Here is a 16,001-nt window from a genome sequence, read left to right as displayed (position 1 = left end):
GTAGGAAAGGCAAAATAATATAGCCCCCTTAGGAATAAATGCCTTTTGTGTGGTTGGCTAACAAAGTCTTTCTTCATTCAGTGATATTTAAAAAATTTTTATACTCTATACACCTTTTAGAATTAATTTATTAAAACCTTTAATACGACGATGTCTCTTGAGTCCAGATTCCAAATAATGTAAACCCATCAACAAAATCTGAAAGGGTTATTTTTGTTTAATTTTATTTCTGTTAGAATGGCTTGATGTCCTTAGTGTTGGTAAATAACAACGATTACTTGTATATCAATAATATATTAAACACTTTGTATTTTTACATAAAATCTAGAATTTACATACCATTTAAACAATCCAGTAAATTGGTGAAACAATTTTGAGTGAAAAAACATTTAGTTATTCACCTGGAGCTAAGTTGTTATTATTGCTACAAAATGATCAGCCTCTGTTTTTTTGTTTTTGCAACAAAGACTAATCAAAAGAATCTTCCCAGCTTCAGGAAGGTATGTAAATGAACATTACTATAATGTTCATGAATACAAGACATGCTGTTTATAATTAGTACAAAAATTGTAACTTGAAATATACACTTCCTGCAAGTAGATTCTCTGGGTTCAGGCTGGGTGATAATGTCCATACAGCACAGAACATTAATGTAATTAAAATAAGAGAATTCTTTGGCAACACTTAAATTTTATGTGTATTGTCATATCAAATCAGAACTGTCACAATAACCAAGTCATCTGGCTCATCCCTAATGAGTGATACACTGTTGCCAATTCGAATATAAACAATAAGTTTCATAATTATGTATTTTACATATTTCTGAGGTGTATCTGTGCACAGGTGACTCAAAAAAATGACTAGTTTCAACATCAGATCTACAATTCTTCACATATGCCTAAGGATTATTAACTGCAACAGAGTTTAAAACACACTGTTCCAGAAATTTAGAAACACAAAAAAAAAGAAAAAAAAGACTAGTACAGTATTTTATATTTTATCTGTTGACTAAATTTTTCCTTGATTTCTACTAAATCTGAAGTTCAAAATTCTTGGTATACTCTGTTACAAACAGGGATAAGTGTATACCATCTGAGCAAGATGTTCTGAAAATTGTAAATGAAGGACTCCAATTACTAATTTCACAACCTTATAGTTGCTTCTTATATATAGTATTATAATCACTGGCACTTCAGTATACAATGAAAATAGAAAGAGAAGCAGTATATACACAGCTGGTGCACTACAAGCCTCAGAAACACTGATATGGATTTGCTTTTACAGAGTTCTCAAAAGGTATAATGAAAAAGGATAAAATGGCAATACCAACAGGCAAGGGTTTAAAGATACAATGTCCATATCAAATAGAATAGTAAATCACTTAACAAAGGAGGATAGAACAATTTGTCTTAATTGGCACGATGGTTTTTATGTAATGACTTACAACAGGCTAGATTAACCTGAAGTAACAGTAGTATTTGAATAACAGGCATATGCACATGGATAGTCTTCGTATTGTCCAGCTTAACTGAGGATCATGCTTTCTTAAAAGTGGAGGAATTTTAAACTACCTTCGTTAATACAAATACAAAGCAATTACTGTAATTAATAGGGTGGACATGATTAAAAAATAGTCTATAGTAGTATGCTTACAATGATTATGGGACTATTTCTTAGGTATAAATTCAAAATAAACTCAAAACTGTTTTGGGGTAAAGTACAACATAAAAGTACAGAAGAAATAAATATAAAATAATTATATTTGGTATAAAATATATTGTCAACAACTGTCTAAGAAATAACTGTATTAGTTTTATCACAATTAGTTCCCATTTTAATACACAATGTAGGTAGACAGCCATAGTTTTGGTTAACCTGCAATTATTATAGCACATTGTGTACTTATGACAGACAAAAAAGTTGGCAGACTCCATTGTTTTGCCTTCCAGAACCCACTGCTCTATTGGAAGCAGATGCCTTATCCTTTTCAATGTCACAGTTAAAAAAACATTCGTATTTTACATGTACAATACTTCATTAGTGCACAAATTTACATTTCAACTATTATAGGTTTCCACTAGTTTTGATACAGCTTACTCTACATGAATGGGCTAAACAGGGTACTTTGTGCAAGTAAGAAAATGATTGTCACTACATGACATCTGAATTTTACTTTCATTTATTTACCATTATTATGCAAACCTTCAACTGCCTGAGAATCATGTAAACTATGGCTTAAAGCCGGAGTCAGCATTAAGTAGCTTGCATTTTAAATGTGATTAGAACTATCTTAGTACTTTTCAGTCTCCAACATTATGTAACTATTTCTGTACCTTTGAAGCATTTTGGTGCTGACTTGGTTTTAAACCTCTGATAATATCAAGGGCATTTACTACAATAAAACATGAAGCTATTATTTCATGTCAAGATACAGAGCACAGTCGATAAATTACATTAGAAGCTGCACCTGGGCTACTGAATTACTGATAAAGGATTTTAAGCAGAGAAACCATATGGTTGTATTGAAAAAAGGCCTCAACCCAATAAATACATATTTTTAACAGTTAATCCTGAAGATAAAATTCCTGTTAGAGTAATTTTTGTTAAAAAATTTTCAAGAAAACATTTACTTGCTTAAATCATTTGAAGCCCTTATTTAGTTATTTATATTACAAGGTAATGAAAGTTGATAATGGTAGTAGTAATAGTGAAAGTTGTAGTAGTAATAAAGGAATGGAAAATAACTGAAACCAAACTTGAAGCTACAAATCCAGAACACATTAACATGAAATTTTCACTGTACAATAAATATAAAAAGTCGAGAGATCTTCATTACATAAAAAGTACAAAAGTACTAAGATTAACCTTAACTTACAGTACTGCCATACAGTACAAATGTCTACAAAGTCAAGGGTGTACTACAGACTTGCATCTTTCATGAAATACAGTGCATTAAATTGGGCCATGATAGAATTTAAAACATTTTTCATTACTACAGTTGTCCCACTAGTCACATAATATACATTAAAAAGAAACTCTGAACTAAATGAATTTATGAACAAATCCCTATTAGTAAGTTAGATATGTAAATGCAATTCACACTTGAATGCTTTGGCCTCCATTTTATTTTTAAAAAATTTCTATATTTTTTCAAGTCCACTGATCTTTGGTCAGTAATTGGCAATTACACAAGGTGGGAACTTTTGTCTAAATTGTCCTGTCCACTACAGAGAAAGACATTGGCTCAAAGGGAAGGAACACATTTTACAAGGTTATTCCCAGCGCAGAAGCATGACTTACTCAATGTCTCATGCCCACAGTTTTCTTTGACAGGAATTTATGAGCATTAAAAACTTATGCCTAAGATGCTGGACATTTTGAGGAAAACGGGTGCATGCATGGAAGAAGACCAAGTAGAAACTGCAGGTATACAAGAAATATACACAATAGAGAGCACACTGGCCATACACACCTGTGGCACCACATCACTAGGTGGTACTGTACTGTGGTCATAAAGACAGACAAAACTTTCAACTGCCATTAATACAAAAAGGAAAGGAATATGCTAAAAAGGAATTTTCTGGATTTAAAACTTACATACTGGTCCTCACTTATTTTCCTGGTTGTTTCACTTTACATTAATTAGATTTTGCAATTAATTCAGGTCTTGGTACCTGCACTAACTAATCTCGGGTCTTGGTACCTACAGTGAATTAGTAACTATAACTTTCCAACAGGTGCCCACAGTCTTTGACCAGGATGCTATCCTCATTTTCCAGTCACTGTTGTAGTTATGGATGTGCTTCTCTTCTTTAGCCACAGTTTTTATTAAAAGCAGTAATCTTCATAGCATGAAGATATGTAGTTATAATAAAAATCACTACTCCTATTTGCTTATGTCTTCCATTAAGCCCTGAAAAAAAGGGTTCAACACTGATGAATGTATTTACAGAAAAATATTTAAATTGTTTAAATTTGTATTTTTCTTAGTATACAAACCAGTCTTTTTATAATATAAGTGTCCTATATGACGAGCCGAGTAGGTCATTAATTACTGGTAAAGGCACGGGGTGGGGTTGAGCCTACTTACACTAGCCACTTTTCCTTTAGCTGCTTGGACCAAGTAGCTTGGTCATTAGGTGCAAAACACCACATCACTAAGAACAAATTCTTTGCCTCCTGAGTAAACTTTTAAGAACTCACTAACTTCAGTAAGTTCACAACAGAATGGAAATGGGTTTTTTTCTCAGATCATTAAAAATTCACTGACAGCCCAGCAAGGGACATATCAAACCTGTTGCTGGAATACTGAAAGAGTTAAGACTTCCCACAATTAGGCTGATGCTTCAATAGCCATTTCTTCCTTGGGAGTGGATGTATATGAATAGCAACTGGGAAAAAAATTAATTACAGAAATGTAAAAATAATTACAGAAATGTAATCTATTAAAATTGATGCAGACAATCCATGTGCTTCCATCTCAGAAGCCAAAACTTCTTAAAGCAAACCTATCACATGCAAGGATATTTTGTGTGTGTATTACTTAAGAATTGCAGTGAAACATCCAAAATTGCAATATAAAATCCTTATACCTTTCTATCTAAGCAGTCAAAACCAAACTTACTGAAGCAAAGAACTGCAGTGTAAGATCCTGTATGTCCGTGAACAACAAAACTTACATACACACACTGACAGAGGGGGTATGAGAGTTACCTGATGACAGAGGGGGAGGGTATGCGAGTTACCTGATGTTTCAGAGTTAATGTAGGCTAATAAAAGGCCAGAGAAAATGTAGGCTAATAAAAGGCTGGTATAGAGAGTGGTAAAGGCCACTACTGTGTAAAAGATCATCCTGGTCTGAGTGTAACATGACTACAAACTGATCCATGCTCCCAGCACTCAAAGTACAGTAAATAAAATTCTGCCATACCCAATCAACAACCTGGTATCCATTCTATCTGACAACTGTAAGGGCACTGAAGGCAGGTGTCATTAGTTCAACCTTGGATCCCTATAAAAGCAAGGGAGATAATCTGTGCATGTGTGATGTTCAAGGTTACTAAACCTCCTCTCGGGAGCATTGGTGAAACATGGTTCATAATAAGGAAGTCTTTGGTTATCAGTGGTCCAGTTTTATGGTACTTGACAAGTGACAACTGAATTTTTAGGACCAACGCTGCTTGCTTATTGGTGCCGATAAATGGGGATCGGCACTATTATCACTGATTTTCGGTTATCGTCATGCTGTCAGGAATAGAGCCCCTGTCAATAACCAGGGACTGCCTGTATCCATAGACTTTTCAAGTTCTTTATGCTGGATGCACTTTAACCATTTGTGAGTGGACCAGTTTCAACGAATTTTGTGCAAAACGTGTTCAGATTACTTCCATGGGCAATAAATTAATACAGGCAGTCCATGGTTATCGGACGACTCGGTTAATGGTGACCTGGTTTTATTGCACTTGCCTAGCGCCATAACGCACAGAGTTTCTGTTATCAGCTACATAAGGCACTGTTAATAGAGTTATGGCATCATAACATACCTAACAGAAGCACCATTAACCGGATTGCGCCATAAATCGCAGTTTCAGTTGATGGCAGTTTTCCCTTATCAGCACCCTGCCGAGAACGGAACCCCCACCGATAACCAGGGACTGCCTGTAACCGCAACTCTTATGGCAACTATGATATCTAATTGGTACTGGAGAGAAAGTTTAGTTTGCCATGAGATGTTGAAGGGGAATGTCCACCATTCCCATCCAAGGAATATATTGCTGATTTTAGTTCTTGTCTATTATGATATTCTGTGAGTGTAATTATAATTTTACAAAATAAAATTAAGATTATTAAAACAAACATTTATAACTTGGTTTGTTTGTATGGTGCTTTTACGTAGCATGGAACCAGTGGTTATTCAGCAACGGGACCAACGGCTTTACGTGACTTCCGAACCATGTCAAGAGTGAACTTCTATCACCAGAAATACACATCTCTCACTCCTCAATGGAATGGCCGAGAATCAAACCTGCGACCACTGAGGTGGGACGCAAACACCATACCAACCACGCCACTGAGCCGCATTTATAACTTGGTAAAAATTAACATGTTCTTTATGATTATTGTCTTGGTAAAGAGGCCCCAGTTAAAAACAATCAAAGATTGTAAAGCAAGGAATCTGTGGCATCTGGCAACTCATGCATATACAAAGTGGAAGCTGGTCACTGACCAGGCATAGAACCTCGTGTCGTGCCAGTCTTTCTTTGACCTCTCTCTATGACCCCTATGGGTATACAGTGGACCCCTCTTATTCGAGTTCTCTGGATTCGTGGACTCACACATTCGCGGATTTCTCTCGGGAACGTTTCCCCGCATTATTCGCGGAAAATTCACGCATTCACAGTAGTTTTCTATGAGAAATATCCACAAATTCCTGGGTTTTTTTATCAGTTTCATAAAAAAATGTACTTTTTGTGATAAAACTTTAATAAAGTATACAAATTTTTAATGGTTTTTCTTGAGTTTTAACTAACAAAATATTCTGTTTTTAACATTTTCATAGGGGTTCCAACTATTCGCAGGTTCTAACTATTCACTGGGGGGTCTGGTACGCATCCCCCGCTGATACGGGGGACCACTGTAGAGGCCCTACTAGGCACAAGGCAAGATTCTAAGGCTTCGTTTGAGCTTCCCTTGTCGGGGCATGCTCAGTCTTATCTTGCTACGTGCTGATGCTCTGGTTTTGGACCATGACACCACTCTATGCTCCAATAGGTCCTCAAGTTTCTTCCTCCTCCTCTCATGTGGCATAAGAAGTATTATTCCACTAATGTGATTCAGCTGATGTCCCGTCACCTTAATAGAGACATGATTCTTCTTGAACATTGTTTGACCCTGGATCAGGTTAGGTCAGAAGGTCTGTCATTTTCATTGCAAAAGGCCTTGGCTAGCTAATGCTTCTTCCATCTTCCAGACTGTCTCCTGGCTGGATTTATGGTCCACTGTGGTAGCCACGATTTTGGATCAAGCAGAACGAGGTTTAGTCAGTTCTTCCTCCTTTGTTAGGCTATTGCACTGATGCGAAGGGCATTTCATATCAAAGCCACCGTAGAGCAACTTTCTGGGCCAACCTTCTCCTAGCCAGGAGGGATGCAGCCTTGTCTGAGGTGGTGGGGTCAGTAGATCTGGAGTCCTTGTTGGCTCCCCCTAATGGGGATCTCCTAAAGTCACAGCTTCTTTACACAAGAACTCAGTAGGAAGGTGCAATCGACCGGCGGCGAGCAGATACCAAGGAGAGTCTAGTGCATCAGGCGGTATCCAAATCAGAGGCTCATTTTTGTCCTCCGCAACGGCAGACATGACTACTGTCTTCTCCTGTCAAGTGATCCAAGCAGTCGACTTTTGTGAGAGTTCCCTACGTCTTCTTCCCCATCAAAGTCATGACAGCAACAACGTCCCTTTTTATCCTGCCCCTTCAAAGCTGGGAGGGGCTCTAGAGGAAGGGGGCAGAGGGGGTCGTGAGTAGAGTGGGCGCCCCTCCCTCTCCGTTGCTATGGGGAGGGGGATGCCTGACAGGCTATTGGGTCAAATGGCAGTTACTTGGAGCAGAGAAATGGGCATATGTTCTTTGGGTAGGATATCTACTACCCTTCAACTTTTTTATGGCAGTCGAGTTGCATCAGTGGGTGGTCGACAAGCGGAGTCGTCGTAACCAAATCCTGGGCACGAGTGTTCTCTGCATCAGGATGTGGCAGACAGGCTTTTTTACGCTTGGGAAAGGGCTATGCTAGACCTCTTTGCCACTTGCTTCAGCAGGAAGCTGGAGCTTTACTGTTCAGTGGTCCCGTATCCTCTTGCTCTAGCAGAGGATGCCTTATAGCATCCTTGGGACAATCTCGAGGTGTACGCCTTCTCTCGGTTTTGCCTGATCCATCAAGTTCCGAACAGAGTAAAGAGTTCTCAAAATCTCAGGATGACCCTGGTGGCACCTCTGTGGCCTCAAGCAAAGTGGTTCTCGAACATTCTTGTCTCTTTTGTCAGAGGTTCCAAGAGAAATTTCCCCTTGGCGATGGCTCCTTTGCCAGCCTCAGCTGGAGACTATCTAGTATCTCCTCCGAGTGATAAAGTTTTCTCAAAGACCAGCAGAGCTGGTTTGAAAAGCTTAAAAAGCGTACTGGCATACCTAATGTCGTATGGCATGAGGAGGCTGCGAGTTAGGCTAGGCATGCTGCCAAAGAATTCACTGATTATTCAGTCTCTAGAGGCTGAAGGATTCCTCCCTCAACAGGTCTTCAATTGGGACGAGACAGGCCTGTTTTGGAAAAAATACCAAAGCGGACCTACTACATCACACAGGAGGAAAGTTCATTGCCAGGGCACAAGCCTGTGAAGGATAAACTAACACACTTGGTCTGTGGGAATCCCAGTGGGGATTTCAAAGTGAAGCCCCTATTTGTGTATCACTCTGAAACTCCCAGAGTGTTCCAGAAAAACAATGTGATAAAGAATAATCTGCCTGTTATTTGGAAGGTCATTAAAAAGGCATAGGTCAAGAGGCAAATTTTTGTTGAGTGGGTCAATGAAGTGTTTGGCCCAAGTGAAAAAATACCTGCAAGAAAATCAATTGCCCCTCAAGTGCCTATTGGTACTGGATGGCAAATTTTCGTTGAGTGGGTCAATGAAGTGTTTGGCCCGAGTGGAAAAAATACCTGCAAGAAAATCAGTTGCCCCTCAAGTGCCTCCTGGTACTGGACAATGTTCCTGCACATCCTCCTGGCTTGGAAGACCAGTTGCTGGATGAATTTAAATTCATCACAGTTAAGTTCTTGCCCCCTAATACCACTCCTCTCATTTAGCTCATGGACCAACAGATCTTGGCCTTGGTGCAGTTTTTTTTATTTATCCTGAATGACCAATTTGGTCCCAGTTCTTGCCTAAGGGCTAGAGCTGGCATTTTAAAACAGCTCAGTGGTCTGGTGAAACTACTTTTATAATAATAATATCTTTTCAAATTTCAAGAAACTCTACACCATGCCACTGTTTCAAAGGTGCTTTAAAATGACCTCAGACACTGAATTGACCCTAAGAGTGTTCTGGAAGGAGCACTTCAATATCTTCAACTGCACAAGCCTTATAGATGTGTCTTGGCATAGACTGACTTCCAGGACAATGAACTCTGCTTGGAGAAAATTGTGGCCAGTTATGTTGCCAGAGAGAGGGGATACTGTGCCTACTTCAGTGATTAAAGAAACGTTTGCAAAGTAGTGATGTAAAAAATTTTGTTAAGACTACCATCCTAACAAAGACGTCGCAATCCGTGTCTCTTAACATGTTTAATGACACTTTGATTCATTTTAGGCAGATATTGAAGAAACGTCAGTAACAAATGTCTGGACAGTTTTGTTATTCAACAGGGGTCAAGCGACTCTCAAGCTGTTCCTAGTGCCAGTAAAAAATGAAGTGGGAAAGTATCCACAGACTGCCACTAAAAATGTAGAGAAGTAACCCTAGATAGGTTCTTGATACCTGAAGTCGTTCTGGAGGAGATTCCTCTTCCAAACAGTAACCTCTCCTCCTCCATTTTCATACGCTAACAAGTCTTCCATAAAAGTAAATGTGATATTAAATTTTTATTATTCATTTATATTTATTTCTCATTGTTTTCTGTATGTAAAACTAAGTTTATTTTCTGTAAAATATATTAAAAAAAATATTTTTGGGGGTCTGGAATGCCTTATTATTTACATTATTCCTTATGGGAATTATTGTTTCAGTTTTTGTATGTTTTGGATATCGTTGGAGGTTCCAGAATGGATTATTTACAAAAACCAAGGTTCCACTGTACTGTAATTACAAAACCTAAAAACAGAACAGTGAAATACTAAGTATGATCTTAGAACATCAGAACCTTGTAAATAATTTAAAACCCTCGAGTTGAACTACTATAAACTAAAAACTCAAATACTGCAGCATAATTTTGTACATTTAAAATATAAGTGCTATATTCAGGAAAACAGCAGGTACTGTAAGTGCATCTTATATATGTGCCACTTATAAATCTCCTTCCAAGTAAGGCCAAGAAACTGAATGCTATTTTAAATCAAAGTTTGAAACTGTATTATCTCCCTTTTGCTAATGTAACCAACATTTTCAATTTGGCTCACTTTATTCAAATATGTGATTCTTGTGAGTGTCCTACAGTATAATTTTTATTGTGGTATTACAACAGGATTTTCTTACCTGGAATCATTTTCAGCATGGATGATAGTGCGCTCCTTATAATATATTTCTTCCTCCTCCTGGTCACAAAGTAGCAATACGACTGCCCCAAAGAGGAAAATGGCAGCACCCCAACCAACACCATAAGCCCATCCAAACTCCCACAAGGTTCGATTACCTACAGGCAAATTCAGTATAAAAATACAATCCACTGATAACCAATTATATAAATCCTATATTTATCACTTTTTGTTTATATCATTTATGGAGCCACTGTGCAACTAGTACTCCTCACTAATATATACACTGCTAATGCTATTCTTTACTGAAATAGTGATAAATTCTTGATTAATAGTTACATACCAAGCTCCAATTCTTGGGCGAAGAAAACAGGATACAAAATGAGGGCAATAAGGATAGCGATCACTGAAACAGAATTTAAGTCACATTGAAAAGTAATTTAAAAAATAATAAGGCTAGTTTATTTTACTATTGTTACCTTTATTACCAGTATTGCAGTTTCACATTCCAAGCATTATTCTTTAGATGGATTTCAGCAACTGATATCAAGACATAAATTAATTATAGTACTCACAAGCAACCGTCATAACCCAAACAGCAATTCGGTAATAGCGTGTCTTGACAGCAGGATCGTTACTACTTAGACCCAGGCCAGTCATTAGGGTTGCAAATGCATCCAGGAACAAGCAAATGATGCACAGTGCTGCACTTGCCATAATGTAAGCTGTAATATAAGATTGTTCTGTTAGATGACATTACTTTACAGTACTTTCCTACTAATTCTTGCTCTACTAAGGACTATAGCAAAGACTCATATATAAGCTAGATAAAAGAGATATATGACTTTAAAGTGATGCAGTACTCATGAATCTGCGCGATCTGAATATCAAATTCAATTGTTCAAATGCTGTACTTCAGGAAAAACTGAACACACATCCATGATGGGATTTTGACAACAAAGTATTAAAAGGTTGGCTTACATTTTAACAATTATTAAGGTTACAGTACTCTTATCTGCACATGAAAGTGCTTAAGTTCAATTAAACATTTTCCTTACAAAGAAGTGAAGCACCAAAAATCACTGCAAAGCACCTTGGAACTTTTTACCAAAACTTTAATCAAGAGGACCTGTCACCAAATTATAAAAAATCTAAAACAAAAATGTACTATATTGTACACATTTATTGTCTTTGAATACTTATCTTTATTATATTAAAGAAAAAATATCTCCCTGAACTTTCATGCACTTGTAACTCCTCCTCTACATCTCTTGAGTACAAGTACTGGTCTAAAAAATGGCCTTGTTGGTCCCAGTGCCTGGGCTTTAGCCCAAAATATCTTACATCCATCCATCCTGATCTAAAAAAAATGCCACACATCTACAAAATACCTATCTCTTAATGTCTCATTACAGTCAATATTAGTTCCTTCCACATCTAAAAAATGACTTTTTTTATAATATGTAAAATAGATTTTGTATATGCTTACCAAGTAATTACATACATAACTGAGTTAAGTTTCTAAACGCTGTAAGTTTCTACTTTCATTGCAGCTTACAATGAAATTCGCGTTAGCGAGTCTTCCGTTTTTGAGTAGGTAACTGGCCCTGCCCACTTTCTGGGGAAGTATAAGTACAGCACAGCTTAAGCCGTCATTGGTTTTTTTGCCTTGTGTTCATAAGCGGAGGAGGAGGGCAGGCTCCATTCATGTAGTATGCTAAATCTAATTTTATTATAAAAATGTCATTTTTGTATGTAGAACTTACCAAGTAACTACATAGCTGAATCCCACATTGACAGGAGGTGAGAATCATAGACATATACTAACTAAAAACACTCAGTAATAGAGATGAATTGGTAACAGTAAATTAGCTGGCATCAACAAAATGCTTGTTGTAACCTTACCTGGTGAGAGCTCCAGCAGGAAGATACTACCTCTGGCCAGTGCTCATCTCGACCCATAGAGATGTGGGAATAAAGCCAGGTGTCACCTCTGCTTCATTGGGATGCTTTGCAATTGAGGAGTATGCTGATGATTGCCAAAGCCTACCAAAACACAAGCTCTTGCTCAGGGCAACAACACAATATGACCAGAAGAAAAACATTACCTGAACACCAATAAAAACAATCACCATCACCATTACCCATGCATAAAAACATGATTGGTGGGTAATCTAGGTACAAAGTACCCCCAAGCTTCGCAAAATTTGACGACCACTGTCAAAGCAAGTTAAAATACTAGAATACATAAGTATATTCTCCTACCCTTTGTTCCTCAATGCCATGCCTACTATAGAAAGGGGGTCCTAAAGCACTACAATTATTATAAACTTTCTCAACATCACGTAAATAAAAATGAGCAAATACAGATTTACACCTCCAGAATGTAGCTTGAACAATGGAAGCAAGAGATACTTTATTTCTGAAAGCCATGGAAGTGGCCACTGTCCTCACTTCATGGGCCTTGTCCTTACAAATAGGAAAATCTCACTCTGAAATTTCTGACTGAGCTTCAGAAATAACGTTTCTCAGGAAAATAAAGCCAGGGTGTTTTTAGACAACAGAACGTGATGGGTCCTTGACCGAGCACCAAAAGTTGGAGAGTGGCCTTGCATTCTCTAGGTTCTTTCCAAGTAATGTTTCAGTGCTCTTATGGGGCACAGTCATTTCTTGATCCATAAGTCTGAGGATAACAGTCAGTGACTTAATATTGAAGGAGTGAGGCCAAGGATTAGCCAACGTTTCATTTTTTCTAAGAAACCCAAAATGATTAAGCACACTGCACCTCCCTGTAAAAAGCTCATATCTTTGTTTAGGGAATGAATCTCACTCTTTTAGCCGTAGCTACGGCCACCAAAAAGAGCGTCTTCCTTGTTAGATCCCTAAAGCTAAAAGATTGAATGGGTTCCCAATGGAGGCCCTGAATCCAACATCAAGATTCCAAGAGTAAAGCTTTCTTCCTCTTGGTCATCTCATAAGACCTAATCAAGTCACTGATGTCTTTGTCTAAAGACAAATCCAGTCCCCTGTGCCTATACACAAGAGTTTAGCATGGCCCTATATCCCTTTATCTGTTGGGAAGTCCTTAAAAAAAAGCAGAAAGTCTGCTATTTGGGCTATAGTGGTATTAGATCTTCTGAGGAGATATGTCTTCTGCACTAGCTGTACACTTTGCATTGCCTCCGCAGCTGGTCTTGAAATGCCCTTTCGCTCTGACTAGCTTCCTGACAGTCTGAAGCCTGTTAGAGCAAGAGTGGATAGCCCTAGATGGAACCGGTGAAAATGCGGTTGCCTGAGTAGACTTAACTGCTGTGGCAGAAGTCTTGACCACTCTTTTTGTGGCAAAAAGGGGGCCAATAATGTCATCAAGAGGTTGCTGTGAAAACAGAATTTGTTTATTATATCCCTCACCATACTGAAAAGGCTGGGAATGCGTAAACGTCAGATTTAACCAATCCTGGATCATCACATCTGTTGTCCACAAGAGGATCCGGGGGCTGGCGAACAACGTAGGGGAAGTTGATAATTCCTCGTCATTGCAAAAATTATCTATTGATGGTTCCCCCACTGTCTACACAGGTCAGTACACATCTGTGGATTCAATGTTCACTCCATTAGTAGGACCTATTTGCAATGACTTAACTTGTCTGTGATGACATTCAGTTTTCCCTGAAGAAACCTAGTGACAATCTTGGTGTGATTGTTGTGAGCCCAAAGGAAAAGATCCCTGGCTGCCTCAAACAGGGAGAATGAGTGTGTCCCTCCTTGATTTCTTACATATGCTATCGCTGTCATGTTGTCCGAATGAACCACTTTGAGTTCCTTCACGTTTGTGTGCAAGTTCTTCTCTGAACTAGACCATGTCCCCAATACTTCTGCACTCTCCAGAATGGCGCCCCAACCCAGATCCGATGCGTCAGAGTATAGCGTGTGGTTGGGATTCAGAGGGAACAGAGGCTTCCCCTCTGCAAACCCTCCTTCTACGAGTCACCATTTGAGGTCCTCTGTGATTTCTTGAGTGATCGGGAACACAAAGGAGTGTGGTTGGATACTTCTCTGCCAGCTGGATGAGAGGGTCCCCAGAAGGCTCATCCACTTATTGGCAGTACACGATAGACGAGAGAGGAACTCTTGAACTTTCTGTAGAAAAGATAGGACTCCTTTGTTAGCTGTAAAAGCCCAAAAACTCTGAGATTCTATCCACATTCCCAACTATAGAATCGATTGAGTTTGGACTAGTTGGGATTTGGTATCGTTGGTCAGGAGACCCAGATTCTGGGTCAACTGAAGTCTCTTGAAGGTCCTCCATGCAATTTGACCTCGATGGGGACCGAAGAAGCCGGTTGTCTAAATACAGACAAATGTTGAGCCCTGCCAGGTGCAGCCACTTTGCCAGTGGAGTGAGAACTCTGGTAAAAACCTGGGAAGCAGTTGACAGGCCAAAACACAGTGCCCAAAATTGGAAGACCTTATCCTGGAACATAAACCTTAGATACTTCCTGGATTCTTGATGTATGGGGATATGGAAGTAGGCGTCCTGCGTATCTATTGTTGCCATCCAATCCCCTTAATGGATGGCTGAAAGGACTGAATGATTGGTTTCCATCTTGAATTTTGTGGTCTTCATGAAGAAATTCAGGACACTGATGTCCAGCATGGGTCTCCAACCCCCCGATGATTTGAGGACTAGAAATAGACTGTTGTAAAACCCCTTTGTACCACGATCTTCTACTAACTCCACCGCTCCCTTCTAGAGAAGGGAATCGACCCCTTTTGACAGGGCAGTAAATTCTCAGTATTTGAAGTAGACTCCCAGTTGATGGGAGAGGAAACTAATGGGAGGGTTTTCCTTGAAGGGGATGGAATACCCTTCTTTGATGACCTGCAAAACCCATGGTTTGGCCTTCTTTTCTGCCCATTTGGTCCAAAATTGCTGTAGACTGGCTCCCACTGTAGCATGGAGGACTGGATCCTCACTTATGAGAAGAGGTCTTGGTTATTGGTTTCTTTGTTGGTCCCACTGACGGAATGTTAGTTTGAGGTCGTGACTGGAACTTGCCTCTGCCTCCCTGAAAAGGATGCTGTAGCAGAGGAGAGACCATTCCTTGAGGGAACGAAGTTGAAGGAGCACAAACTGTTTCCTTGGTCCTCTTAGAAGCAGCAGCTAGAGGAAAAAGACTACATGCTACAATCCAAAGGAGCAAGCAGAAGGGCTGATCTCTGTGAAGGCATTACTCCTTTTGTGGTGGAAGTAGAAACTTATAGCTATGTAGTTACTTGGCAAGTTACTTACAGTATACAAAAACACCAATATTGGTATCTCTTGTAGCCAATATTAGTTCCTTTTTCATTGTTTCATGGTAAAGAACTATTAATTTTCCTCTAACATACATATAACCCAAGGATGTATGCATTTTATAGACTTGAGCAGAAATTTGTGAACAATAAAAATAAGCAGAAATTTGTGAACAATAAAAATAATGTTCTTCATTATTATAAAAATATTATAAAAATATTAGACTTACATCTAAATTAACCCTCTTGTGATCTGATGACGCGTAGCACGTCAATAAATTTTTTCTGTAAGTGCACAGTGCGTCACATGCAAGTTACTTTCGGGAAAAATCAACTAAAAAAAGCGTCAATCAGAAAACGTAGTTGAGGCCATTGGGTCGACAGGTGACGAATCTCGAAGAAAACGCAAACCTGACGCCGCTAGCTTACTTAGCTACGATACAAAACGTAAACATAAGTAGGTTGGAAAAT

General features: G+C 38.7%; 1 protein-coding gene across 6 annotated transcripts in view; it reads right to left on the bottom strand.

Annotated features, from left to right (window-relative positions):
* Positions 1 to 278: 278 nt before the first annotated feature.
* The window catches only part of LOC135221693 (transmembrane protein 47-like), a 445,877-nt gene continuing 430,154 nt past the window's right edge, over positions 279 to 16,001 (bottom strand). For all 6 annotated transcript variants that reach the window (XM_064259429.1, XM_064259430.1, XM_064259431.1 and 3 more), the window contains 4 exons: positions 10,811 to 10,960; positions 10,579 to 10,641; positions 10,237 to 10,393; positions 279 to 3,913 (listed from right to left, as the gene is read on the bottom strand). In XM_064259429.1, the coding sequence (XP_064115499.1) occupies positions 3,907 to 3,913; positions 10,237 to 10,393; positions 10,579 to 10,641; positions 10,811 to 10,960 (377 nt within the window). In that variant the 3' untranslated portion in view covers positions 279 to 3,906. The remainder of the gene's footprint in view (positions 3,914 to 10,236; positions 10,394 to 10,578; positions 10,642 to 10,810; positions 10,961 to 16,001) is intronic.

The sequence above is a fragment of the Macrobrachium nipponense genome, chromosome 3 (assembly GCF_015104395.2).
Source record: "Macrobrachium nipponense isolate FS-2020 chromosome 3, ASM1510439v2, whole genome shotgun sequence".
NCBI lineage: Eukaryota > Metazoa > Arthropoda > Malacostraca > Decapoda > Palaemonidae > Macrobrachium > Macrobrachium nipponense.
The sequence above is the reverse complement of the archived record's forward strand: the minus strand, read 5'-3'. Positions and strand labels throughout refer to the sequence as shown.